General features: G+C 38.0%; 4 protein-coding genes across 6 annotated transcripts; 2 read left to right on the forward strand and 2 right to left on the reverse strand.

Moving 5' to 3' along the window:
• Positions 1–13122: 13122 nt before the first annotated feature.
• Positions 13123–17290, reverse strand: LOC136265876 (uncharacterized). Its single transcript, XM_066060813.1, has 2 exons — positions 17076–17290; positions 13123–14328 (listed from the first exon to the last, which is right to left on the reverse strand). The coding sequence occupies exons 1-2, from the start codon at positions 17204–17206 to the stop codon at positions 13233–13235; spliced, it is 1227 nt and encodes a 408-aa protein (XP_065916885.1). The 5' UTR covers positions 17207–17290; the 3' UTR covers positions 13123–13232.
• A 335-nt stretch (positions 17291–17625) lies between these two features.
• On the reverse strand, positions 17626–19377 carry LOC136266062 (E3 ubiquitin-protein ligase RNF26-like). 2 transcript variants are annotated; one of them, XM_066061021.1, is made up of 3 exons: positions 19228–19243; positions 19018–19133; positions 17645–18962 (listed from the first exon to the last, which is right to left on the reverse strand). In XM_066061021.1, exon 3 carries the CDS (start codon positions 18829–18831, stop codon positions 17872–17874), a length of 960 nt encoding a protein of 319 aa, XP_065917093.1. In that variant the 5' UTR covers positions 18832–18962; positions 19018–19133; positions 19228–19243; the 3' UTR covers positions 17645–17871. The 2 variants fall into 2 exon arrangements, with proteins under 2 accessions (XP_065917092.1, XP_065917093.1); XM_066061020.1 differs by having other exon boundaries at positions 17626–19133; positions 19228–19377.
• LOC136266060 (uncharacterized) lies at positions 19294–24581 on the forward strand. 2 transcript variants are annotated; one of them, XM_066061019.1, is made up of 12 exons: positions 19294–19475; positions 20030–20498; positions 20733–20905; positions 21418–21515; positions 21567–21766; positions 21814–21905; positions 22328–22400; positions 22446–22525; positions 22576–22717; positions 22771–22842; positions 24227–24303; positions 24354–24581. In XM_066061019.1, the coding sequence occupies exons 1-12, from the start codon at positions 19330–19332 to the stop codon at positions 24484–24486; spliced, it is 1755 nt and encodes a 584-aa protein (XP_065917091.1). In that variant the 5' UTR covers positions 19294–19329; the 3' UTR covers positions 24487–24581. The 2 variants fall into 2 exon arrangements, with proteins under 2 accessions (XP_065917091.1, XP_065917090.1); XM_066061018.1 differs by having other exon boundaries at positions 19294–19471; positions 20026–20498; positions 24354–24579.
• A 173-nt stretch (positions 24582–24754) lies between these two features.
• LOC136266063 (small ribosomal subunit protein bS16m-like) lies at positions 24755–25409 on the forward strand. Its single transcript, XM_066061022.1, has 4 exons — positions 24755–24981; positions 25021–25091; positions 25139–25196; positions 25250–25409. The coding sequence occupies exons 1-4, from the start codon at positions 24814–24816 to the stop codon at positions 25370–25372; spliced, it is 420 nt and encodes a 139-aa protein (XP_065917094.1). The 5' UTR covers positions 24755–24813; the 3' UTR covers positions 25373–25409.
• The last annotated feature ends 1852 nt before the right edge of the window (positions 25410–27261 follow it).

Consider the following 27261-nt stretch of genomic DNA (forward strand, 5'->3'; position numbering starts at 1 on the left):
TTTATGAACATTTTAGAATTTTTTCTAGGGAGTCACCCTAAAGAAATAGTACATAGAGGACAGGGACGGATCCAGAGCTTAGAAAGAGGGGGTGCACAAGGGTAGTAGGTATATATGAACAGGGTATCTATGGGAGAAGCAGCGGGGGGCTGTGTCCCCATAAGCTATGGGCTATAATTTATAATACTGAAATTCTTGTACAGAGTAGTTTTTGTGTACAAATATTTGTAGTAGTAAATTATGCTTTCTGACTGGTATTTGTTAAACATGAGTTTAGTGTAGGGACAAGTTACACAGTGGTGGTTTCCATGAGTAGTTTACAGTATGACTATAAAGTGTTTTGTGTCGTATAGTTATGGTATCCAAAGGACAGCCAATGCTCGATATATACTATCATTTGCAGCACCATGTTATAGGCACACTTGGCCTCATAATTTTTGCACTTAGTTGATTCTCTATAATTGCAGGTGATAACCTGTTTTAGTTCTATTAGAATACTTGATTGTTCTATGTATTAGAGTATCTCGAATTTGAATGAAATATTTCTTTAGTTTGAGGATGGTGAGTAGACACATTCTCCTTGTGCCCCCTACACCATCTTTGAGTCCATTAATGAGTTGCTTTGGTTGAACAGCATTAAACCATGCAATATTTAACATGTTCAAGTATTGGGAATGGTTCTAATGTGTATGAACAAAGGTCCAGTGCATCAGTACACTGGAATTCTTGGCTGCTCAACACACAACATATTACTATTTGTCTTGATTTTCCATCTATAATTTGTGATTTAACCATGTCATTGACCTACGTACAATTATAGATGTATATAGCTGCTACAAGTATGATGCTTCCTTTGAAACCTGCAACCACTAATTGTAGGAAACCATATGCATTTATTCCCCCATAATGACAAGATAAAAAGTGTAGTATAATTTTAATGTGATAATTTCTTACTTGCAGCACAATTTTACTAAACATGTTATATAGCTATGTATTTACAAATCATGGTGACCATTATGTTTGCAAAATAATAGTACGCTTAGCGGATTGTACAAGAATTATTGCAGGCAATGTTCAGATGCTTATGCCATATTAAATTTTAAATTTTCATGACCAGCTATTGCAGCATCCAGTGCCATTTTAAAATGGTGTAGTCTTCAGCTGTGAACACTCCCTTTGGAAGTGACAACTCCGAGCCGCATGTACCAATGGCTATTGCACCATACTCATCAGGTTCATCAAATTTTATCATGACTTTCTTGTTGTAGGTGCTAGCACTCCCTGTTATATATTCCATGAATTCCTTTAGTCCTGTAATAAATTATTTATATATACATTGACACATAAGATATTATAGTATGCATACAAGAGGCTTCAAGGTATATGTTATGCAAACCAGATGCTAAAGGGGGCTAGCTAGTAGTGACCAAAAGACGAGTTGAAAGAGACTTTGGGCTAATTGTAAATAGTAATGGGGCTAGCTCTAAATCGCAACATTATAGCGAAACTTGAGGCTATTGTGCATGCACTATGTATGTGTGCATAAGCATACATTCAGAGTAAGTACCTATTTAAGATACATAGCTAATACATTTTTTTAGCTTCTGAATCATAATACAAAGTATCTATCAAGTTACACGATGGTGCGTCGCACGGCCCAAGAAGCCGGCACGCCACACCAGTGTGTTATTAACAGGAAAAACGATAATGCAATTATCACGCATACATAATCTATGCATCTTGCTTTTATGAAACAAGAAGATTTTTGCAATGGAAATGCCCTCCACCAGGGGCGTAGCAACAAATTTTAAGTGAGGGGGCTGAGAGGCATGGTAACTGTTTGATACAGCTTGGGTACATGCAAAGCATGCGTGCTCTATCTAGGATGGGGTGTGGGGGCACGACCTCACAGGAAATTGTAGAAGAGGTCAAAGTTGTTGTAGAAGAGGTCAAAGTATGTTCTACCTGTGAGTGATCCAGGAATGCCAGTTGATGAAGAGCACTGGTTGTCGCATTCTTCAATATCAGTGATAACTATTGCATCATCTTTGGTTCTGCATAATGAAAATATCAAAATTGTATAGGTCTTCTGAAATTAGGCTAAACAGTTTAGCATAGCACAATAATACTCTTAGACTACAGAGCAAAGTTCATTGATAACATATAAAAAAGACAACAGCTTTAATATTGCTAACGGGAAAAAGCAAAAAGTATCTTGCTTAGCTCTGACCTTCCACAACTTATCTGCAGCGAATCAGCATTATCAGTTGCCATCTGACTAGTTCTAACATATCCCTGCAAATTGTAATAGGCATGACTATAGACATTTAGAGTAATCAATATCTAATCCAAAACAGCCAAGCTGTAAAAAAACAGTGCGGCCCTCAAAAAGGCTACGGTGAAAAAAGTTGTGAAATCCAAGGTGGCGGCCAAGAAATGGCTGTGATGGTAGATTAATGGTAAAAATTTTAATAACGACATTTCAGGTGAATTTTTGTGCCGCTTGGTCTTGGCAAAAAATTCACCTAAATTGCCGTTATTAAAATTTTTACCATTAATCTACCATCACAGCCATTTCTTGGCCGCCACCTTGGATTTCACAACTTTTTTCACCATAGCCTTTTTGAGGGCCGCACTGTTTTTTTTACAGCTTGGCTGTTTTGGATTAGATTTCATTTCTTTTTGTATTTCTATACCCCAAAGGTGGCCATAGCGGCTTTGGGACTTTTTTAACCTGTCTTTTTTTCTTTACCACAGGAAGAAGAAAAGATGAAGCAGATGTACTTAAATATTTCTGATTTTATCAGTAAATGTACAAATTATATATATATAATACATATATTTATTACAGAACTCTCCATGGTGGTTTCTTTGTAACTGAACACTCTACAAGGTGACTTCTTCTTGCTGCTCTCTCTACAGGGTGAATTGTTTGTAGCTGAATAATCTACAAGGTAACTTTTTCTAGCTGATCTCTCTATAGGGTGATTTGTTTGTAGCTGAACTATCTACAAGGTAACTTCTTCTAGATGATCTCTCTACAGGGTGATTTGTTTGTAGCTGAATTCTGTGCAGGTGATTTGTTTGCAGCTGAGCTCTTTACAGAATGGTTTCTTTGTAGCTGAACTCTCTACAAAGTAACTTATTCTAACTGGTCTTTCTACAGGGCAAATTGTTTGTGGATGAATTTTCTACAGGGTGATTTCTTTGAAGCTGAACTCTCTACATGGTGGTTTCTTTGTAACTGAACTCTCTACAAGGTAATTTCTTCTAGCTGATCTCTCTACAGGGAGATTTGTTTGTAGCTGAACTCTCTACAGGTGATTTGTTTGCAGCTGAACTCTCTACATGATGGTTTCTTTGTAGCTGAACTCTCTATAAGGTAACTTCTTTTAGCTGATGTCTCTACAAGGTCACTAGTTTGTAGCTGAACTCTCTACATGATGGTTTCTTTGTAACTGAAGTCTCTACAAGGTGACTTCTTCTAGCTGATTTTTCTAGAGGGTGATTTGTTTGTAGCTGAACTCTCTACAAGGAAACTTCTTCTAGCTGATCTCTCTACAGGGAGATTTGTTTGTAGCTGAACTCTCTACATGATGGTTTCTTTGTAGCTGAACTATCTACAAGGTAATTTCTTCTATTGATCTCTCTACAGGGCGATTTGTTTGTAACTGAACTCTCTACATGGTAGTTTCTTTGTAGCTGAACTCTACAAGGTGATTTCTTCTAGCTGAACTATCTCTTTCCATAGTTGCATGAACTCCCTACAAGGTAACTTCTTTTAGCTGATCTCTCTACAGGGTGAATTGTTTGTAGCTGATCTCTCTACAGGGTAACTTGTTTGTAGCTGATCTCTATACAGGTTACTTGTTTCTTGCTGATCTCTTGAATTCTCTTCAGGGTGACTGCTCTATTAGGGTGACTGCTCTATTAGAGTATCTCGATCTCGCACTTGCTGCACCAAGTTGGATTTCGTGTTATAACTCCGTGGCTTTAAGTCTGATTCTTCTACGCCATTGAAGAGCCTTTCTAAGATGATTGCTCCATCTATACAGCGATTTTCAAAGCATTACCCCAAGCGGTTTATCTGGTAGGCGTGGCAAGTAGTAGTTTTTTATTAGCTAATCTCAATTGCGTAATTGTTACACACTGTTGGTTTTTTCGTGGTATCTTCCTGGTTTTTAGCTCGATTTCTTTCAAACCACAAAAGGTTTGAGGTTCAACAGTTAACCTATTCACCCACCGATTTTCAGCTTCTTCCCATACGCGGTTTACCCTGTAGGCGTGACAACATATTGGTGTTATTTTTCGTGAATAATCGCTCATAACTCTTTTGCTGTTTATCGTATTTCAGCCAAAGTTGGTACAGTGATGCGCCGTTATACCCTCCTTCAGTGTGCCAAATTTCAAGGCAATCGGATATTGCGTTCGCGTTTTATAGCAGTTTTTGTAAGTGTGCGAAAAGAGGAAGAAAAATAAGAAGAAAAAAACGAAGAAACTAAGCCAATTTTTGAAGTCGCATATCTCGGGAACGCTTGAAGCGATTTCGCTCAAATTTTGAATGTGGAGTGCTGAAGGTGGAGGGAGTGTTCACAGCAAAAATCGTATTGTTTCATCAAGGCATCACAGAGCTACGGAGGTGCGAAAATTGCGTTTTCTTTCTTCCTGTCAATATACTCACAGGTGTTGCGCGCCGGCTTCTTGGGCCGCACAACACACTACCGTGTGTCTTGATATAACTTGTACATCAGTATTTTTTTGCAATATGCCTTATTGAAGTTACTCCCAGGTTCTATTTTAGTGGACTATTAACATTTCTGAGCCTGAGCTCTATCGCTGCTTAATAAAAATTGATAAACTCTGCATGTAATGAAGGAAGAAGGTATCCACCCAAAACTAGCAGGTATGGTTATAAGGGTTGCCAAATTTATTCATTATGTAATGCTGAGGTGAGATGATCTTCAAAGTCGAGTACTAATAGTATATATATTGCTGCAATAACCACATCCAGTCAATTAACTTAGATATATTGTTGGTGGGTCATCATACCAAGAGTTCATAATAGGTATTTGTATGGGAGTATGACCTGTACAAACACACTGTGTTAAGTTCAGATTAATACCTCTACTGGTGATAGAGAACTGTTGATTGGTGTTGATAAGGTCAAGCCTTTATTAATTTTGAGAAAAGACTGAGTTATTTAATGCAGTGTGTTTGGTGAATGTATTTCAGTTAGACCAGACACTCTCTCCTACTACTAAAATTATGAACTCTTAATCATATGCTTCGTTGAATGGTCGATAACTTCTTGTGCAGTCTCAGTCTAACATGCATACGTAAGCAATTCAAAGGTGGGGCCTGGGGGAGCACAGCCCCTCCTGTTGAAAATAAGTTTGGAAAAATCTTGGATAAAAGTTGCAGTATTATTGGTTTTAGCATTTAAATTTGCATTTTTAAAGCCATTTTACATTTAAATGAAAATACTATCAAGGACCACGATAGTGGTTAATAATAGGGATCACCCATGTTTTTTTTTGCAAAAACCCTAATAGAACACGCACCAAAAACCACCTTGGAAAGCACATTCTTCAACTCAAAACAACCATCTGGTGATTCTTTGCAAGGAGTATAGGTCCACTAGTGAGTATCGAGTAGAGAGGAAACAGTAAGTATATTTCAGACAAAACTGAAATTTGCCATTTTGTTCATATTGTTGTTATATTATTGTGTTTCACAGGCATAGTGAAGTTTACAAGGAGAATCCCAGGATAAAAAGTAGCAAGGCTTGCTGAATGGATAAGTGTGTGTGTCTGTGACTTATTCTTGATGTTATTTTTGAATTAAAACAGCCCAACCGGGCTGTTTCTTCTTGTCAAAATGCGCAGTCATGTAGATACTCTAATAAAGCAACGAAGTGTATAAAATTGACAGTTATTAAAATAATTATATAAATTCTAGCACATATTAGGAGACTTTGTATACACATATTTCACATTGCAATTCAATCAGTCTCTTGCGTATACCGAAGGTGGCCTGTACGTAGAATACAAAATTGTTCTATCCCCAACAATCTTCATTAATTAATAAAACAAATTGCAAATCCATAGTGGCAGATACTGGTACAGAAATAAATCAAGGGGGGTTGCTGGTTGAGATTTCAGGTTTGGGTCTTTCAAATATTTTGAGCGTTACCATATATAACAGTAAAATTTAAAGATATGAAGTAGGGATTTTTTGCTTAGTACTGTACCATGCTCTAGTCTGTTTGAGAGCATGCCCCCACTCCCAGAAAAAATGAAAATTTTCCCTCCCAGGATTGAATCTGGAAGTGGTTTAGTTAAATGCTGTGCTGGCCACTTGTAGTGAGCACTGTAGCTAAACTGAGAACCAGCACTGGAAAGTGACATGCCATAATATTGGTAGCTATATAGCTAAATGAACTTGTAGTCAGCAAATTGTTGGCATCTGTGTTATGATGTCCAGTTAACTCCAGCTGAAAATGAACACAATTGCATTTGAAAGTTTTACTGCAATGCAAGGATTTAATTTGCCACTAAATGTTGATAAAATATGCTGCATGGCTAAGCATAATTGAGGAATGTGTACTACAAGTGGTTTGTTTGATATGTCTACCACCCATAGAATAGATTATGATTTGGGTTAGAATATCCCAAATTTTACATTTTAAGATGTTAATAGGCATCTTCCACACCTCTGACCATTTTTCTAGCGTAACAATGTAATGTTGTAGTCTTTCAATGGCATTATCATTTGTAATACAGCTATACACTTTGGTGTCATCAGCAAAAAGTAAACAAGGATTTGTTAGAACACTGGGTAAGTCATTAATATACATGATAATGAAAATAGGGCCTAAAACAGATCCCTGTGGGACTCCACACTTTACATTAATGCAGTCAGATTCAATACCATTAAAAATTTACTGATACTTGTTGTTTCCGCTGCTTGAGAAATGATCGTATCCATGTTAATAGTTTTCTGTAATCCCATATGCCTTTAACGTAATGAGGAGTCTCTCGTGGGGTACTTTATCGAAGTTTATTATAAGTTGATATAAATAACATCAACTGGGTTATCCTTTTGAATTTCATCTGTCCAGAATTTCATTACTATTAGAAGTTGAGACATACATGATCTCTTTGGTAAAAAGCCATACTGTGTGTTTGAGAGAAGATTGTAGGCTGACATGACATTAATAATTTCTTCTCTAATAATAGACTCAAAACCTTACATACTATATGTGACCGGATTTGCGAAAAGGTACCTTTTTTCACACATAAAATTTGACCCATTTTTTCAACTTCCAAACGTTGTAACTTTTGTATCATTGCAAGCATGTGTCTGCAATTTTCCATGAATATGCCTACATTAGTTGGTTACATTTTGATACAAACAGAAAGTCAATCAGTGCAAGGAGTCAACAGTTATGACATTTTGTTTGCTGGTATGTCAAATGTGTGGAAAAGGTACCTTTTCGCAAATCCGGTCACATATACAGATGTTAAATTTATTCGATGATAGTTTCCGGGATTAGACTTTTCTCCTTTTTCGAAAATAGGAATTACTTTTGCTGCTTTCCAGTCTTCAGGTAAGAAACCCTCATCTAATGATCGTTAAAATAAAACTGTAAATGGGAAACATAACTGAGCTACAGCTTCTTTAAGAACCCTTGGATGCATACCATATGTAGTGTGATGCTAACGTAGTGTAACTCGCAGTTGTCGCCAATAGATAGTTACTAATGAGAATGATATATAGAAGTACAACACACAATATATATAGAGGCAACCATACAGCTACAAATGATGTCATACATCATTACAGTATAAGTCAATTATAGCTAGCTAATACATACACTTGAAAGGTTACATACAAAGTCTGTGTGCATGTCGTTCAGTAATACATAGTTCACACCACATCTCCCTTTCAAAAGTCTCAAGAATATGTGAGTCTGTTAGGTGGTCTTATCTGTGTTCCAGTTTGAGATCTGGTAACTCTTCTGTTGTCATTGTCTGGTTGGTGTGATTGGGTCATTGCTTCTTCTGAACGTTGCTCTATGCGGTTTCGTCAAATCGCCCCAGATGGCATAGTAACAATATAAGATCTAGGGGTGGTGGCAGTGGTAACAACAGTTCCTGGAACATTTCTGCCTTGTGTGTTTACCCACACATCAGTGTTTTCAGGAAGGATAGCTGCTGTTTTCACCCTGTGACTGTGGTCATAATTCTCTTTTTGTTGTTCTTTGTGCAGTCTATCTTTCTCCACAAAGCCTTGAAAACGTGGCCAGTTAGGAACTAGCTAGTTGGCAACTTGCGGTAGTTCTGTCCTAAGCCGCCTGCCCATCAGGAGTTCAGCAGGACTCAAATGGCACCATGGTAGTGGAGTAGCTCTGTAGCTTAGGACACTGAGTGCCATATCTGAAGTGTCGTGTAGGAGGCCCTTAACTGTCTTCACCACGCGTTCTGCTAAACCGTTACTTTGCAGATAGTAGGGGCTTGATGTTACATGCTTAAAGCCATAAGCTGACGAAAACTCTTTCATTTCAGTCGAGTCATATTGAGGACCATTATCGTTTATGACGGTTTGGGGGATACCATGTCAAGCAAAAATGCTCTTTATTGCACTTTCAATACTTGATGAAGTGGTAGAGCTTAGCTTGATCACCTCCAGAAAGCGTGAGTAGTAATCTACTACTAAGAGATAGGATTGTTTGTTCAGTTCAAATAAGTCAGTAGCCACTTTTTGCCAGGGGTACTTAGGTAGCACTGAGCTGAGCATTGGTTCTCTGGCTGGTGGTGTAAGTTTCACGCAAGTAGGACATTGCTTTATAAATTGTTCCAATTGTGAAGATACTACTGGCCACCACACTGAGGTTGCTACTAGTTGACGGCATCTCTCTATCCCTTATTGGCCTTGATGGATTTTGCATAAGGTGTCATGTTGCAGATTTGCAGGGACAACAATACGAGCTCTGAAAAGAAGTAAAGAATCACAAACAGTTAGGTCATTTCTAGCAGTCCAGTATTTGCTAAGTTCTCCAGTAATGGTATGATTCCCAATACTTGAACATGCTAAATAATGCATGGTTTAATGCTTTTCAACCAAAGCAACTCATTAATGGACTCAAAGATGGTGTAGGGGGCACAAGAAACTGCTCAAAGTCTAAATATTCTATCTCACAGAACAGTCAAATACTCTAATAAAACATCCACCATTAAAATCCATCTATAGAAACTCGAGTCACCTTCAGAAGCTCAGTGAGAAGCGGAAGTCGTCTTGAGAAGCTGAAGTCGTCTTGGACGTATTGAGAAGCTGAAGTCGTCTTGAGAAGCTGAAGTCGTCTTGAGAAACTGAAGTCGTCTTGAGAAACTGAAAAATTGAAGCCATAGAATACTTACGATATTGTATTGAGGCTTTAGAAGTGCTCAGAGAAAATTATTGATTATATCGATAAAACGCGCGACGTAGTCAATCGCAAAATTTTAGATCGCGAATATAAGATTCACTCAAGTCGTCTTAAGAAACTCAAGTCGTCTTGAGTCTCAAGACGACTTTAGGTACTGACGGGCAGTTGATCCGATAATTTTTTCCTTCATTACAGTTTAGCGGCATTTTGTTATTATTGTTGGAATGTTGCACAAAACCAGGGGCGGATCTAGGATTTATAAAAGGGGAGGCTAGCTCAAGGTACTATAATCTCTTAGTGTGGCGCAGCCGCCCCTTCGCATTTGCGAAGGGGCGGCCGCGCCAGACTACTAATCTCTTGGGTGGACAGTATGCTGGAAGTAAGAGAGTCTGGGGGGCATGCCCCCCGGCCCCTCCTACCCCCCGCAGGAAAATTTTGAAAAATAGATGTTAAAACACCACAAGATGCACCCTCTCACAAGCGTGCATGATAGAATAATAATGCCGGTTGGAACTGAAATTCGAGATTGAACCTGAGAGCATTTTCAATGGAAACTGTGTACCTGAATTAAGCATATCTGTACCCAAGTCTGTACCGGTAACTACACAAGTAGATGAATCAAGCCTTTTAAACAGACCAATGCACTTCATTGTATGTAGCTATAGGTGCAGGCAGATTTGCCATAACAGAACCAACTATATGCTTCCAGTGAATGTTCTATTAGAGTGGTTAGCTGACTGCTCTATTAGAGTATCTCGATCTTGTACACCTCCAATGCTGATCCGGGTCCTTGTTGTATAACCTTTAGCATAAATCCACTAATAATACCTAATTGGAAAGATGTTTATAAGGTGGGTTTATGAGTATCTGTATTATTAGTGATCATATATAATTATGCTAAGACAAAATTTCACTATAATCCTCAGCATATTCAAATAAAGCCTAAAAGTGAAGAGGGAGGGGGGATTCAGCCCCCATAGCCCCCCCACCCCCCCCCCACCCCCCCCAAATCCACCCTTGACATCCTGTATTCATGGTACTTATTTATTTATTTATTTCTTTATTTAGCTATTTATTTATACAGAGCAGTCAGCCCTGCTGGTATGAGAAAAGAAAGTTACAATGTAAAACAATTATCTAATTACAAGTTAGTGCAGTAATGCATGTGATTGTAAAAGTGATGTAAATAAATTCGAGTCAGAGGTTTCAATAATATTAAGTGGCAAGGTATTCCATTCTTGGAGAAGTAACTGTTCTGATATGACTTTATGGATGAAGATGGTATAATGAAATGTAAAGGGTGGTGTGATCTGGTTGCTCTCATTGATGGTATATAAGTAATATGATGGAATGGAGATAGCAAGCTGGTGATACAGTGCCTTGTGTGGTTGATTTGACATGGAATAACCCATAATGCTTATAAGTCAAGTTATCAATATAGTAAAAAATAGTTAGTCCCGCAGTCATGCTTACTGGCTATCATGCAGTTACTGAGTAAGTTAGCTACATATGTATGTGGCTACAAATCTGTGGTATTAAAGGTATACACCTGTATCAGCAGTACCATCCAAGTATACCTCATACAGCCCACAGACACAGCTATTGACGCATACAAGTACAGCTTCAATTCGATTATGGAACAGTCTATCTAGAAATATCCTACATATGAGTTGTAACAACATAGATATTTGGAATTTTAAATAATGCATGCTACTTTGTAAATTCAACCTTAATTTTACTCTTGATTACACCTATTGTAACATATATACTCACTCATATTAAGTGCTATCCCACTAGGGACCTGTGTGTAGTTTTAAGCATAAATATGTAATAAATCATGCTTTCTAAGTAATCTGCTTTGATCAAGAGCTGTAAGGACCATGCAGTGACATGCAGTCATGTGTTCAGTTACAAACCCGAAATAAGTAATGACATGAAAAGTAGCTACCAGATGCATTTAATCCCTAGCAGGTTATATAGCTAAGTGTACACATCCATGGGTTAGTGCTACAAATACAAGTATCAATTATTGTGAAGGTTAGAGTAGTTGACTGACTGCTCTATTAGAGTATCTTGATCTTTTGTATGATTTTTGAAGGAGACGGGGGTAGGGCACATGCACCCTGCCTGGTTATCAAGGTGTCCAGGTATTCCTTTTGAAGAACTTTGTTTTGCGTACCTATGCAACCACATACACACATTTAAATAGGGCTAAGTCCAGTACAGTGGGATTCAACTTAATAAAGGAGGCATTTCTGAAGAGATGGTACAACATTCACATGATATGTTTATGGACATACACTGGTCAGGTCAGATCTGTAAAAGTCCACCTGTCTAATAAGGACCATTTTTGGATAAATAGAAAGTTTTGATGCTTTGGAGTTATACATTGGTGTTATACATTAATTTATCGGTGTAGCTATCTTGTCAATAAAAAAAAAATATTAAAAGTCGCTTAATTGTTGGATATGTACATTAATACAACATAGGAAGTATAAATTAACTGCAGCACATAGAATACAGGTGGTCACTAATACAGGTTGCACTGTACCTAGACACTTTCACTCTGTAAGACAAACTTATTGTTGCGAATGGTTATTGGAGGTGTACACACCCATACGGTACAAAATTCCACTACATATCACAACATAATTCATTATATTTCTTGAGCCCATCGTGGTCCTACCACAAAAGTTTTATCAAACATAGACCATGATCCAATCATTATCCACAAAAATTTGAAGAATTTCAAGCATCATTTCTTTGAAATACAAAGGATTAAAATTTTCAATACAGCACTTTCAAACCATAATTAAATATATATCCCATAATTTAGGGATCAATGGAAAGGTCAATCAACGGTCTTTCATCAGTGAAAATTGCGTTTACAAATTTTTACACAGTGTGAAGTTACAGTTGATTTTGTAACTAGAGATGGACCAAATTTTCATGAAATATTCAAAATCTTTGTGGTCATAAATCAGAAACTATAGGGTGTATGGAGCTAAAAATTTGCATGAGTGATAAGCACCACAGGTACTATATAGAAACACACCAAATTTCATCAAAATTAATTCTGAGAGGTGAACCTAAACTCCTGGTTGATTTGACATGGAATGACCTTTATGCTACCTGGAACAGTATATTGAGTTTCATAAGCATAATTGTGCGACCATATTCGTCTACGCATACAGTACTAGTCTACTGAGGCTAGCAGATCTTCCCCAATACTGCTGATTGCATATACCTGCGCATGCAGTACCATAAAGCCATAATAAAACCAAACATACACTGTCTCAACATGTCATGCAACAAAATAGCCGTACTGGTGAACGACGTATCCCCACCCATTTGCCTGCTGTCACTGATCATACTATTGTCATTAGCCCAGGAAAAGTAGAGACCATGCAATGCATTGAATTATTTGGCTCACTTGAAACTAAACATGCAGTGATATAAACTTGTTACTTTGAATACTCTGTGCACTACATCTTGACCATGCGCATTTGCTTCATTCATCCAAAATGACAGAGCCATATGGCTTTGTCATTTTGGATGAAGCAAATGTACAATAGCATTATGCTATTGTACTCATGCAAGTTGTATTAAGATTTGTACAATTAATTTTTAATCATACTATATGCCAAAGTGGCAGCTACTGCATTACTCACCCACCTCTGATGATGTTACAGGAAGAACATTATACAATGCATATATATTAACTGTTATGATCATGTGATAGTAGTACAGTTAGTACATTGAATAATTTACAAGGTAATAAATTAATTATTGAGCCATTTCTCAGTCACAAAAACACTTTGACATGTTTTTCAAATTTCTCTCTACACAGAGGACACGTTCTGTTGTGATGTATTAACACCTCCTCCAGGCATTGCTCACAAACTGACAAATGGTTGCATGGTTGTAACAGAATGTTCTTCATTCTGTCATGACATATACAACAGTTAACATTTTCTCGTAACTTTGTCAGCTGCTTAGCCATGATTTTGTTAGCATCATCAAGATCTCTGCTAAGAGCATCATCTAATTGTTTCCTTAGTTCATATCGTTCCTTCTTAATCTCCCTGTAGCTTTTCTTGATGCAATCAAACTTTCTTAAAGTTTCTTCATACTCAGTTTGCATCTTTTTAAACTCAGCATTACGACGGTACAAACACCGTTTAACTGTAACAAACATGGCCAACATCTCTGTTAGCTTGTCATAATAACTAGTGGTATCATCACGTTTTAGCACTTTGCTACGACATCTCAAAAATATTTTATCTAACACTGTAATGATATGTCCAAGAACAACCAAGTTACCTGATTTGTAATCAATGTTATGAACTGGTCTGGGGGTGTAGTATATTGTTGTTATGGGGTAACACAACAGCGTGTCACGAAAGGCATCCACCAGTAATACAGTCTGTAGAGTGATGAAGTTAGCTTTCAGCAACAAGAAGAGGTAATACAACTTTACACAGTAAGGTACAAATAGGATGTATGGTAGATATGAGAGGACACTTTCATGAGACCAGTCCAAATGTTGACACCACACATAATTTCCAATACACTGCATGACACAAGCAACAATAGTACAAGTTACAAAGCGCGTGAAGATAAGAAATTGTGGAAAGCGTAACAAGAAAATGGCATCACTAGTGATTAAAAACACACTGCCACACAATTCCACTATTGCCATCCATCTATTGCAGTTGTAAACATAACTGATGAACATCAACACGAAGACCATGATGACACAAGGAATTAGTAGCATCAAGTGATGACGGTTTGGTGACTTTTTATCAACTGTAAACATGTAAGCATTATATCGTTCTCTTGGCATTGGAGGTAAAAATGGTGATTCGTCTTCTACTCTCTCTACATCATATTGGTGAGACCTGTAGAATACAGAGAACTAATCACTTGAAGTATTTTATCCTTGTATGGGCCTTGGACAGTATACTCATTAACACATAATGAACAACACTGAGCTTCTAACTTGAAGTATATAGTTAAAATTTTAGATGGTTATTTTATAACAGCCAGAATGAATAAACAAAAAGTCATGAGCTAGAGTAATGAGCATTTTCAGGATACCAGTAAAATTTATACTCATTTGGCAAGGAGATTGCTGTGAACTTATTTCCTGTCGGAAATAAATTTATTTGGATTCAAAATCCAGTTTTGGGAGTTTTATACATAGATGCTGTGGAGATAAAAGTGGCAATTACATAATGTAACTCCTCCTTTTTCATTGAACTAGAACAAGTCATTTTGCAGTGACCAGGTTTCCTATCATTGACAACAGTAATACCAGGAAACTGATGACCAAGATTTCAACTATGAACTCTGATACTATAGTACTGTTAGCAGGGCTTGTATATGCATGGTTAATAACTATTTTAGTGACACTACAGATGTGATCCATGATAACAGTATAGCTTTCGATAGCACATATACATCCCTGCTAACTTTATTACTGTTTCATTGCGATTCTGGAAAGACATTGCAGGTGATTTTAATGTGAAAATTTTGCAATCTGCAATGGTCATTTGCAGCTAATTATAGGCAATTAGTAAGAAATTATGAATAACTTATTTTTGCAATAAAAAATGCTAAAAAACTAGAATTTTTTGGTGGCTCCAATCTATATTGCTTCAATTAGCTACTGCAGACTTCATGGTTACAAACATTGTGCTTATTCCTATCCTACATGAACGGTGGCGGATCTAGGAATTTATAAAGGGGGCTTCCAGTGTGGGGGGTGCATATACACTGACATGGGTGAGTGTGCTTCACCACTATGCATGTGTTGCCCCCCCCCCCAAGGAAAATTTTGAATTTAGATGCTTTGGAACTGCATTTGGCATCAATTTTAGTGTAAAATTATCTGTAAAATAAATATTTATGGAGCGCTGAGCAAGCACATCGCATATTATAGACACATGCCACAATAATTAAATAAATTACTTGACTGTTGTATAATCATCTTTTAAAAGGGGGTTACCATGGAAATCTTGAAACCCCCTAAATCGGCCACTGATGAACTAGCAATAATAATCACAAGTGAAGAAATTGAATAATGAAATGGCCTTTTAGGGACCTAATTTTTGTCACAGACATATTTACTGGTCACAGTAACTGTTGCTATGTAGTCATTTGCTACCCACTTTTTTACTACTTATAGCTGCTATGAACAAGGGAAGCCAGATTGTAGAGATTGAACAACCAATAAAGATTGATTCTACTCAACTATATATGCAAGTGGATGGGTAATAATACGCTGACAGTTCAGAGTAAATTTATGGATTCCTGAGTGTATTTAATCTATACATTTTGTCTCACTAACTTTTATTGCCTAGATCCCTGGTTCGTTTGCTACCAGTATCTCAGTGCACTAGTACATTTATGGACACTTAGCCCAGTGAAGCCCCCTCCTCCTTAGATACAGGCTGATAATTGCTATCAAAGGACTGATAATTGCTATCAAAGGACTGATATAAAGCTAAACACTGCACACCAATTATATACATAGCTCGATATAAATCTGGTGATTTCAGAAAAGTGATACAGGCAGTGAATCATAAACAATTATAAGTAAAAATTCTGATTAAATTATTAAGGCCAGTGACAATTAATTGCACAATCAAAATTACCCTTGTCTCCTCTACTGGTGCACTTTGTACTGACCCCACTTATTCATAATAGTATTTCAGTACTCTTCTAGTATGATGGTTACAAAATAAACATCTATGACCAGGTTTATAGTTGAGCCTTTTACATTTGACAGTGTATTAATACGCCTCTATAATACTCATGCATGCACACCCATACCTTCCTGTTAGAATTAAACAAGTATTTACCTCATACAAATTTTTTTCACACTGGGTCATGCAATAATACTTATCAATGTCATGCCCCAGCCCCCCACCGTGGGGCATTACAGGGGATTTGACAAAGTCTAGTGTCAAATTCCCCGGTACTGGGGGGATTTGACAAATCAAATTCTCCAGTATTGGTGCTAAGAAACTTGTCAAAACCCCCATCTCGATAGAGGGGTTTCTATAGGGGATTTGATTTACTTAAAATAATTTTTGGTTCAGCAAACTGCCGCTATCAAAAGCCCCAGGATTGGGGCAAGTGTAGATGTCAAATCTCCAGTAAGTGTATGGGGATCCCCTGGGATGGGGGGTTGAAATTGATAGGTGCATAAAGTCTTGTGGCCAAACTGCTATTTTCCTTGAACCGAAAAACTGGGAACAGGAGATACTTTGACGGTAAATCCAACTATTTTATTGATAAAACAAGCTTCATTACTGTTCTTACTCTCACATGCAAGCTACGAGAGAAATAAACTGGCCAGATTATCTGAACTCATGATCTCCTGCTCCCCATCCTAATACCATAGATACTATTACTAGCCTATTGATACTAGTCTAACTTTAAACCATAGATACTAGTCTATTATAAATATAGCAGCGGTTTTGGGGCACCTACATCAGTTTCCTAGATATCCCCCTTCCCTCCCACCCCTTTATGACCTCGGTTTCCCTTCTGTTTTCCCCACCCCACACAAAAGATGGCAAATTACAAACAAAGAGGTCAAGCCTTTCACTATGATTCGACTGCGGACTGTCAAACTGACCTAGGTGCTCCAACTTGGCTTGGCGTCTCATCCTCGCTCGCATCCTCGTTAGAAACACCGCTACTGCTCGTGAAAGGCTGATTCAGAGATGGCGAACCACCCATACGTTGATTCTTCTTCTTCTTCCCCATCCTTAAGACGAACGGAAAAACTGAGGAAGCAGTTCAACCATTCAACATTTCCGCTCTGAAATTGTATTATGGGGAATACCCGAATATGTTGCATAACATAGCTACATGGATACCAACCTTACACAGCATAGTAGTGACAGTTGAGTACTATATATGCCATCGGGCTAATTTTTTTGGGCACACTTTAATTAAGGGAATTAGTTCCATAGATAGGGTTGGGGTGCTTTATAGCCATTATAGGCTAGGTCATTTTTATATTGTGTTGCATTTAAAATAGTCAAAAATTGGCAGCTAGCACAGGTAAGGACTCTTGATAACTTGTGAAAAGTAGTGAGATCAAGCTCAGAATGTGGATTTTTTTTTCTTTGTTAAAGTTTTCACATTTTAAGTTAGTCAGATAATGCTCCTGGATTGGAAGAGTCCATTTAGTGTTGCATGTCCGGTTTAATAACTTGGAACACATATGCAAGCTTGAAGGTACAGACCACAAACTAAGTTCCACTCATGGTCCCACACCACTAAGAGGGGTAAACCTGAACAGCATACATGGCATACAACTTACATTAATATTAATGTAATTATGACATACATCACAGTAAGACATGATTCAAGTGACACACATCATCAACCAGTAGTACAGTATAATACAACAGAAATGGTGGTGACTACAAATACACCTTAGTCCAACTACTGATACGTTTTCTACACAATGGACAATGGGTGTTTTGTCTCATCACTTCTTTGACACAGGAGGGACATAGGCACACATGGTTACATGGCTGTAGAAGAATATTCTTCTTGTTTGCTTGACACACAACACACAACATTTCTTCTTCCAACTTTTCCATCTTCTTCACAGCATCACCTGTTGATGTAGAAACACTCGACTGGTGTGCTGCAACTGAATTCAGTATTGTTCTGTTTCTTCCTTCTCGTGACTCTGCTTGTCTCTCTTCAGCTGTGACCACAGGGTGGGCATCAACTAGCACCACTGGTTCAGGCCTTCTGTTAAGCCAGTGTTTACTAAACCAGCAGAACAAGGTGGACAGGATTATTGCAGTCACTAGAAGGGCCCAAAATGCTGGGCTAGTCAATATCAGCTCAACTACCTTTATACACAAACTGATGAAGTAGCTCAGTATGTCAAATATCACAGTGATAACACTAGAGATAAAGTCAGAAATATAATGCACTAAATCTGTAATTACTGGTTGAAATGTTCCAGGTAGTAATTCTATCACTTGTAAAGTTAAATTAGTCAAATAGTAAATGATTGCTATTATCGTGGTATAGCAGTAGTTCACTACACTCAACAACACATAGAATAGTCCACTACAAATAGTGATCATGTATGGAAGGATTGAGTCTTGAGAAAACTGTACAACTGTTACAACAGTAGTGACGACATACTCCCACAATACACACAACATGTCATACAACAAAATGATTGCACTAGCAATGAACGACAGCACAAATGTTACACAATGCACTATTAAAGGCCAAACACTTTCTTGTAAGAAGTACCAGCTACTTGTTGCCATGGATACAGCCACACTGAAACCCTGTGTTACAAAATTGTACAATAAGATGGGCAGGAATGATATCCCATAATAACAGTATTCCATAGTAACGACTGCTATCTGACATACAGCAAACACACACTGAATTAACCACCCTCCAGCAATGACTGATAAGTTTATTATCACTCCAGTCACCAGCCATGTGATGTCAATAGCCCAGAGTAGGAGTATCCTCACTAAACGTAGCATAGACAATATGTGTGAAGAATATTGACAGAGCCATTTCAATACCTCCACCATTATTCCACCAATTGTCACTGATAATGATAAAAACATCTTTAGCCAGTCTAAAAGGAGACCAACCGGCTCCATAATCATGTCAATCATCTTAGACAAGCTTGTTTACCCTACGAATTTCAAATACAGCTTGATTCTAATTAAATATCACCACGGTGTAACAAAGCGTTGAAGAACTAAACTAGCACTATCACAGCTTCTTACTAGCGAGGTCCACACTATAGCCAACAAGTTTCAGGCGAGTACAGTTCTGGGTTGGGCAGAACAGCGGATCCATAATAAACGTCTCAAAAACATCACGTGACGATGCCGTCAGTAGCTGTACAAACAAACTGGAGCTGGCGAGAGGATTTGGCGAAAGTATCTAACTATTACAAGCAACTAGGAGTAGAGGAGACGACATGGCACCTGTCCGTACCGCCAGATTTTGCGGAGAAGTTGAACGAAGGTTTGTCAATCATATAGTGGGCGTGGCACACCTCCATCTTCTTGGGCCTTTGTGCATGAATGAGAGACATCACTGTAGCCTCCTTTATTCTAAGATAATATTTACCAGTATGGTATCATTGATGGTTCTACCAAGACCGATTTTACCTGCCGCGCAATAATGATCTTTCCACACTTACACTTTTACTACCCTCATCAGTCTTAACATGTTGCACACCTTATTAGTGTATAATTAAGAAATGTTGAACTTTTATGCTCAACTAGTTATGTTAATAAATGTGTGGGCTCTTGTGCACCTGCTCTATAACTGATTCAGTGCCACACTTGTGGATGGTTTTCTGAGCTACCGTGAGTTGTAAAGATCTGGTTACAGTTGTGGAAGGTTTTGCCAGTATAAAAGCTTATGCCAGTTAACCATTTTCCTAGTCAGCAGCAATCTGCTATGTAAAGTTTGGGAAACGTGGAAGGGATAATGACGAATACTTGAATGTTGAATTTCACATACAGTTGTTAAATATTTTAAACCAAATTAGAAATATTCTTTGCTGTACACAGAAAGTACAGTAGATGATGAAGACACCCTCACCAATGGTAGTAGTGACACGGGATGTGATGTGAACACAGTGATGAGCGATGGAGTCACAGACAGTGTGGATACCTCGAGTTGTGATGTCCTACCTGCAGTGGTATCCTCACAACAACAACAACAACAACAGCAGCAGGAACAGCAGCAACAAAGACAACAGAAAAGGCCACCCGATCACTTATCACCCCAAACTCTTAATACCAGTACAACTATTGCTGTATCACCATCTTCAGCTGATGCCACTACACCTCGGATCATCAAGTATCCAAGAGAGTCTGAAGAGCAGTCAGCAAATGTGTCTGATCCAGTGGACCCTTCTGATAAGGATGATCAGCATATATTGACTTGTGAATTTTGTGGTGCAGAAATTGATCCTGATTTTGTCCCAGTACAGAGAAAACGTACACATCATGATGGTAGTGATTCATCTGATTCTGAAGATGTGAGTATGCATGTTTTTAATAAAACCATTTCAGTATAGCTACTGACCACACAGCTAACATGTACTTCATGACCTCATTACTAAGACCATCTCATTACAGTGACCATGTCACGAGCCATGTCAAGTAGGTCCCAAAGGTTTACCTCATTAGTAAAGCCATCTTGTTGTTTTTGGTCCCCTATTAGTTTCACTGTACTATTAAACTGTGTACTAGTCATGTTGTACCACCTGTAGGATGATGATAGTGGTGGTTATTGTTGTCGAGATTATAAACTGTTCATTGAGCTAACTACCAGTTACATGCAACAGATGATTAAGGCACTACAAACTGAACAAGCTAAACAGATTGACGTGAAGCCTGGTAAGAAGCTGATGAAGAAAGCAGCGGAGGTGCAAGCACAAGCTCGGTAATAAATGTGTGTACACTTGTATTTGTAGGGGAATACCCAAGGAGGTTTCTAGGGGTTGAATTTTAGCTGCATTTGGTACGTTAAGAATTAACTGAAACTACAGGTGTTTCCATATCAGCAAGAGATCCTTCATGGAATGGGACATATTGCAAACTTCTAAATAACAACTGTTGATAGCAACATCAATTTAGCTATTCTGAACCGGGGAAAAGATCAAGATATTCTAATAAAGCAGTCAGGTATCAACTACTCTAATAGAACAGTCTGTTAGGAAACTCCTTTTCAGCATATACCCCTGATATATGTATAGGTCATCCTACTATGTTGTATATCTATGGGGTACCTATCAGTCTTGCAAATAATGTTAAATAAATGATCATATTTTATACACAAGGAGAGATCTATAGTAAACTTTTACACATCCGTTTAAGCCATGGTCATGCTTGTGCTGCCAGTAAACAACACAAATTCATGTATACAAGTTTGTATATACACACCAAATGTTGCAGGGTGCGGAGCAAGAGACTGCACAGACGGGCAATGATAAGTGAAAGTGGTAAACTAATTGACCCAATTAAGATACTTCAAAGTGCCAGCTTCTTCACATGTAAGCAACAACAAGATAACATTTTTAGTGTCATGTGAGACATGTTTGTAGTGAGCAAACAAATGAAGACCATCAACTTTTCATTGCAATCATCAAAGAACCCAAGTTGGGTGGTACGTGTCAGCTCAGGGAGATATCAACGTCCAGCACCCCAACAAGTGACTCACCAACGAAGGAGGAGAAGGGACAAAGCATCAGTTCAACGAGTTGACTCTCAACTGCCAACAATCATTTTCAGAGACACGGTTAAAGTGAGATAACTTGTTCTGCCATTTGATGTTGTAACTTCTTGTTGTAGGAGGTAGCTGATAGGATTGTGCCAATAGTTAAGACTTATACTAATGGTAAAATCTTCCAAGTGATTCTACCTGATGGAACAGGACATTGTCGGTATCCATGACTATCATTTAATATATACAAGGGTGGATTGGGGATTAAATGGGGCACTGAAATGCCCCCATTTAAAGGAGGAAAGAGCTAAGAGGTAGTCAAAAGTTATATTTAGGAATAAGGCATTGAATACTAGAACATTTTATTAAAGTTTTGCTACACTGTAAATGAGCTGACATCTCCATGGTACTGCAAAGAATTTATCACCATTCCACCTTGTTAAATCCTGGTATGTATTGGCCTAGATGGATGTAAAAAAATGTTTGGTAGAAGTCTTTAGCCTTTGAAGAAAGATATACCTTATATGAGTAATTTTTATTAGCACAGAAACTCAATATTAAAATGCATGTATATTACATATATAGTCAGGAGTCTACATAAAAATCAATTTTTCGTATTTAATTTTCTTTGACACTTCAAAGATATTTATCAGGTAAATTAGCAGTAGTTGCTACCACTGTCTACCCAGGTTTGAAGTCGTTCATTCTGTTTGAGGTAACTAGAATGATGAAGTAATGTCTAGTATAACCTGTTATACAGGATGAACCTGCTGGGGGATTACTTGGTTACTTTGACGAAGCAGGGAGAGCTTACACTTTCTACAAAGATCACACATTCAAGTTGGTTAAAATATCAGGGGTTTCTTTTTTTTTATTTGACTATTTTATAGATTACTGTTCAGTCATTCAGTTGGGAAATTATTTGAACCAGGAGGGAAGGTTAGGAAGAGATGGAAATGGAGGGAGCTACAGGCATCATCAGTTATGGATATTCAACTCAGTCAACAGTTTAATCTCAAGATCACTAATCAGGTATTGTTATGTATACCCCCATCCTTGTGTTATCTGCTCTATACTGTTAATAGCATGAGATGGTGTTGACTTTCCGCTGTCTATCACTTCATGCCAAGTATTCAGTTGGCTGTAATGTCACCCAGGTGAGTCAGATAGTGTATGAGGAAAACTTTTTATTACTTATAAACCATGCTGTATCCTTAAAATAAATGTATTTTTATTTAGCTATGTGGTATAGCTACTCAGGGGAGGATCTAGGATTTATAATGGAAGGGGTGGGGCTAACTCAAGGTACTAATCTCTTGGGTGGAGGTGTGTGGAGCATACTGGAACTAGGGGGTCTGGGGGCATGCCCCCCAGAAAAATAGATGCTAAAATACTGCAATTTGGAAACATTTCCACATAAAAATTCATATTTCTGCCAGTAGATATTTTATATATTGCCTTTAGATTATAGGTATGGCTCTCTGAAGCATTTTGTAAAGTTTAGGTAGGTATAGACAACTAAGCACATAATGCACCCTCTCACAATTGCACAACAATAGGTGCATGTTAGAATAATAATGTTGAAGTTGGAAAATTTTGAAATTTGAATGATAAGACATTGAATCTGAGAGCATTTTCAATGGAAATTGTGTACCTGAATTAAGTATTGCCATACATATTATATTAACTACACAAGTGGATGAATCAAATCTTTTAAACAGACCAATGCACTTCATTGTATGTATAGGTGTAGCCGGGCAGATTTGTAAAAATTCTATAACAGAACCAACTATATGCTTCCAGTGAATGTTCTATTAGAGTAGTTAGGTGACTGCTCTATTAGAGTATCTCGATCTTGTACACCTCCGATGCTGATCTGGGTCCTTGTTGCATATCCTAAGCATATTGATCAAGTAAAGCCTAAAAGTGAAGCGGGAGGGGGGGGGGGGGGGGTTTCATCCCTCAAAGCCCCCGGCCCCCCTCCTGGATCCGCCCCTGCTACTACTGTGTAGAGGGGACTATAAACTTTGGAAAGTACCCAGCTAAATTGCATTTGGAGAAATAAACTTTGGTGAGTTTCAAACTCAATATAATCTTTAGCTATAAAGATCAGGTGCTATGAGTAATTGGCAAGATAAACTTTGACGAATTTGTAGCAAATCGCCAAAGTTTTTCCTGTAAAAGTTTCCCTTTATATGGTAACCATCATGAAGTCACAAACCAGTGAATTATGTCACATGCACAGCTCATATCTAAAGTCTCTGGGGCCATCTGGAGTTTCGATGACAACTAAAATGTCTCTCATGTAGTACTCTAATAGAGCAACCAGTTGTTGTTCAGTAAAATAATTTGGTATTCTATTGTATAAGAATTTAAGCAGAGTCAGGAAACATGGCAAGTGGGTATCCTGATGATAAAAGAAAAGTAATAACTTTAGGAATAAGAAAATTTTTTTGAGTGGTTCAGATTTTCTAATGGAGTAGTCAAATTTGTGACACTTGGTACTGATTTTTCAACATCACTTATCATTCTCTGCTATAGCCCATCACTGCACCACTAATACAACCTGAGGTGAACTCTATTGAACAATACTACAAGAAGACTAAAGCTGAGATCAGGTAAGGGGAAACTCTTCCACATACAACAATATGGCATTATGTTCTTGTAGTTTTCTTCTTCAATGTTTGACCGACACCTGCCAACAAGCTAGGAAGGGTCACTCCACCACACCACTAGTACTGCCCCCAATTGTCAGAACTACTAAACCAAAAGCATCAACTTCTAAGCACGTCATGTTTTAATTTATAAAGATTAATTTTTGTATATTGTGTCCAAAATTTTTGTACTCCGTAATCTTTGTGATTGCTATCCCACTAGGGACCTGTGAAGAGGCTGTCACCACAGAGAGTTAGAATCTCAGTGACATTTGATTCATTTTAACTCTGCTAGCTAGAATGCAGGGAAAAAATCCCAAACCAACTTGATCCATGAGCCACAGCAGCTGGGGACTGTAACCTCCTCTAGATCTAACCTAAACTTGAACAATATCCGTGGCTTCTCGGTTTCACTCAAGTGTTCCGCGCATGCGCTAACTATCTAGAACAATTTAAAGCGCACCTTCTGTCAACATGGGCACGTCAAGGCGATTACGGTTCAGGCAAAGAGCTGTAATGGTCAAACAAGCGGCAACAGTATTGAGGATCAGACTGGCGAGGTGGGGCTGTACTAACAGGCCATTCTACCACATCGTAGTAGCTGATGCTAGAGCTCCGAGAAATGGGCGCCATTTCGAGCAGGTTTGTGTGGTGCACGTGGACTTTATTATGCATTGTTAGGTAGGAGCGTTTGATCCAATTCCCAACCAATATGGGGAGAAGTTAGTTAGCTTGAATCACGATAGAATAAAGTGAGCAACCCAAATTACTGTGATGACGTCATTACAGCATCTTGCAGGCATTGGCTTCTTAGCGGAGCCACGCCTTCACGGTCTGCAGCAGAGCTATTAGGACTGGTGAGCATGTAGGGACAATTTGTTGTGTAATAATTTTGTTGTGTCAATAACAGGCAGGACTTTTACCGGTACATCCACATAGTTACCTTGTTACTCAAGAGAGAAGAAAACTGTTTGCAGCGAAGCAGTCAGAAGCGGAGCAGACATCAACAGAGGGTGACAGTAATTCTTCATGATAATATTATTACAATGTCATAATAGTTCACACAACAACCACCTCAAACATGTAGCTAAAGCCGTGTTGTTATTTACATGTTTCAGATCAGGAAAGTTAACCTAAATCGATCCAGGCCCTAGGCAAGTGGTTCAGTATTCATTAAATGAATAGAGATCTCCCTCTTAAAGTGTTCAGAGAAATTATTAGTGCCAAACTTGCAACACAATATGTCTATTTTTTAGAATTTTTATCCTCACGGTGTAGCTACCATCATGTTGAATGAACCATGTTATTTCCCATGTACTGGTATATCAACATCAGCTCCTTACGTTACAAAAGTACGCTGAGGAAACTGTTTTGTAACCAACCAAATGTCTGTAGATTTTGGTATTTCTAATGATTTTGTAGTGGTACTCTAATAGAACAATCATTATTTTTGTTGTGTAGACAGTTTATGTTGTGTGGATCAGACTTATGTGACGTAAATGTGATGTGTACACTTGTAGGGTCATAAAGTAAGCAACATGCTGATAAGGCTAAATACTTAGAAATACCATATAGCTACTATAACTGTACTTCCAGTTTTCTATTGATGTAAATCATTGTAGTTCATAATGTAGGAGAATTAAATAGTCAGTGATGCAATGGTAAAATGCAGATTGCAAGATGTCTACATGCATATCAGATGAGACTATACAAACCATACAGCCTCACATTATTACTCAGTGTCATTGTTATATAATAGCGTTGGACTTGTTGGAGTTCTGACTGGAAAGGGAATTTGACTTGTTGAAAATTTGCCCAACTGAGGAAGTCCTGTGATATCTGTCCCAGTAACCAACTAAATATTCATGTAAATCAGAACCCCTCAGAACCCCAAGCTTATTGATAGGAAAACAGATAAGAAAGTGTAAAAGTCTACTCAAGAACAGATAAGGATCAGAGCACTTGTAATCTTATTTATATGTGACCTCAATAATTTTCACTTTTCAGAACAAGTTTGATAGGTCCCTTATTGTTGATTTTATGTGTTAGATCCCTTCCTACATTGCTCTCACTACCCAGATTTGGTCATTATTATGACATAATGTAAGCTTTTCATCATCCAAAAGTGTAATGATTCTAGATGGGTCACCTCAATGTCAGGGGAGGTAACCTTACTTTAGCCCTTCCTCCATATCAAAATACTCTAATAGAGCATTCAGCCTACTGTAATTAGACAATGATATTTAGAGAATGCTTTGATATTTGCAAAGCATGCAGGTTTTTATTCTGGTCGGGAGACCTGTACACAGGGGTCTTACTGGATAACAGGTTTTGACAATCAAATTGCATACTTTGTGCTTACAAAATTCCAGTTACAGGGGCCATTGTTAATACATGCATTGCTATGATTTTTTCAGTGGATAAACATCCCTCAGGAATGGTGTAATAATCACCTCAGCTCCACCTCAGTGATTATTCCTTCAGGGTTGTATCCACTGAAAAATCCTAGCTGCACTACATGTCTCACGTGTACTAATATTGTTACACCTTATTTTTCTGTTAGAGCCCACTTGTACAACCTTAAAAGTGATCTCTAAAGTATCAACTGCCTGAGTGCCTGCTCTCTTGAAACATTTCCACAATAAAAACCTATGAGACACTAAGCCTATAACCTGTAAATACAGAGAGTCTCCTGACATTATGTTGTATTAGTATATACCAGTTGAATAATGGATCCAAGTTATAGACTCCAAACTGTCTTTGGATTAAAACTCAGCTGGTGACTCCCTGCTTCACAGGCTTTCTGTATATAAGAAGGAAAACTGTGTGGTTACTCGGGAATTTGCTGCGAGCTGTGCGTATTTATCAACTCACCATCTGGTCCAGAATTTTAGCCATCTCTCACCCTCTGGTCTGGTATGT

The sequence above is a fragment of the Dysidea avara genome, chromosome 9 (genome assembly GCF_963678975.1).
Source record: "Dysidea avara chromosome 9, odDysAvar1.4, whole genome shotgun sequence".
In the NCBI taxonomy this organism is placed as follows: domain Eukaryota; kingdom Metazoa; phylum Porifera; class Demospongiae; order Dictyoceratida; family Dysideidae; genus Dysidea; species Dysidea avara.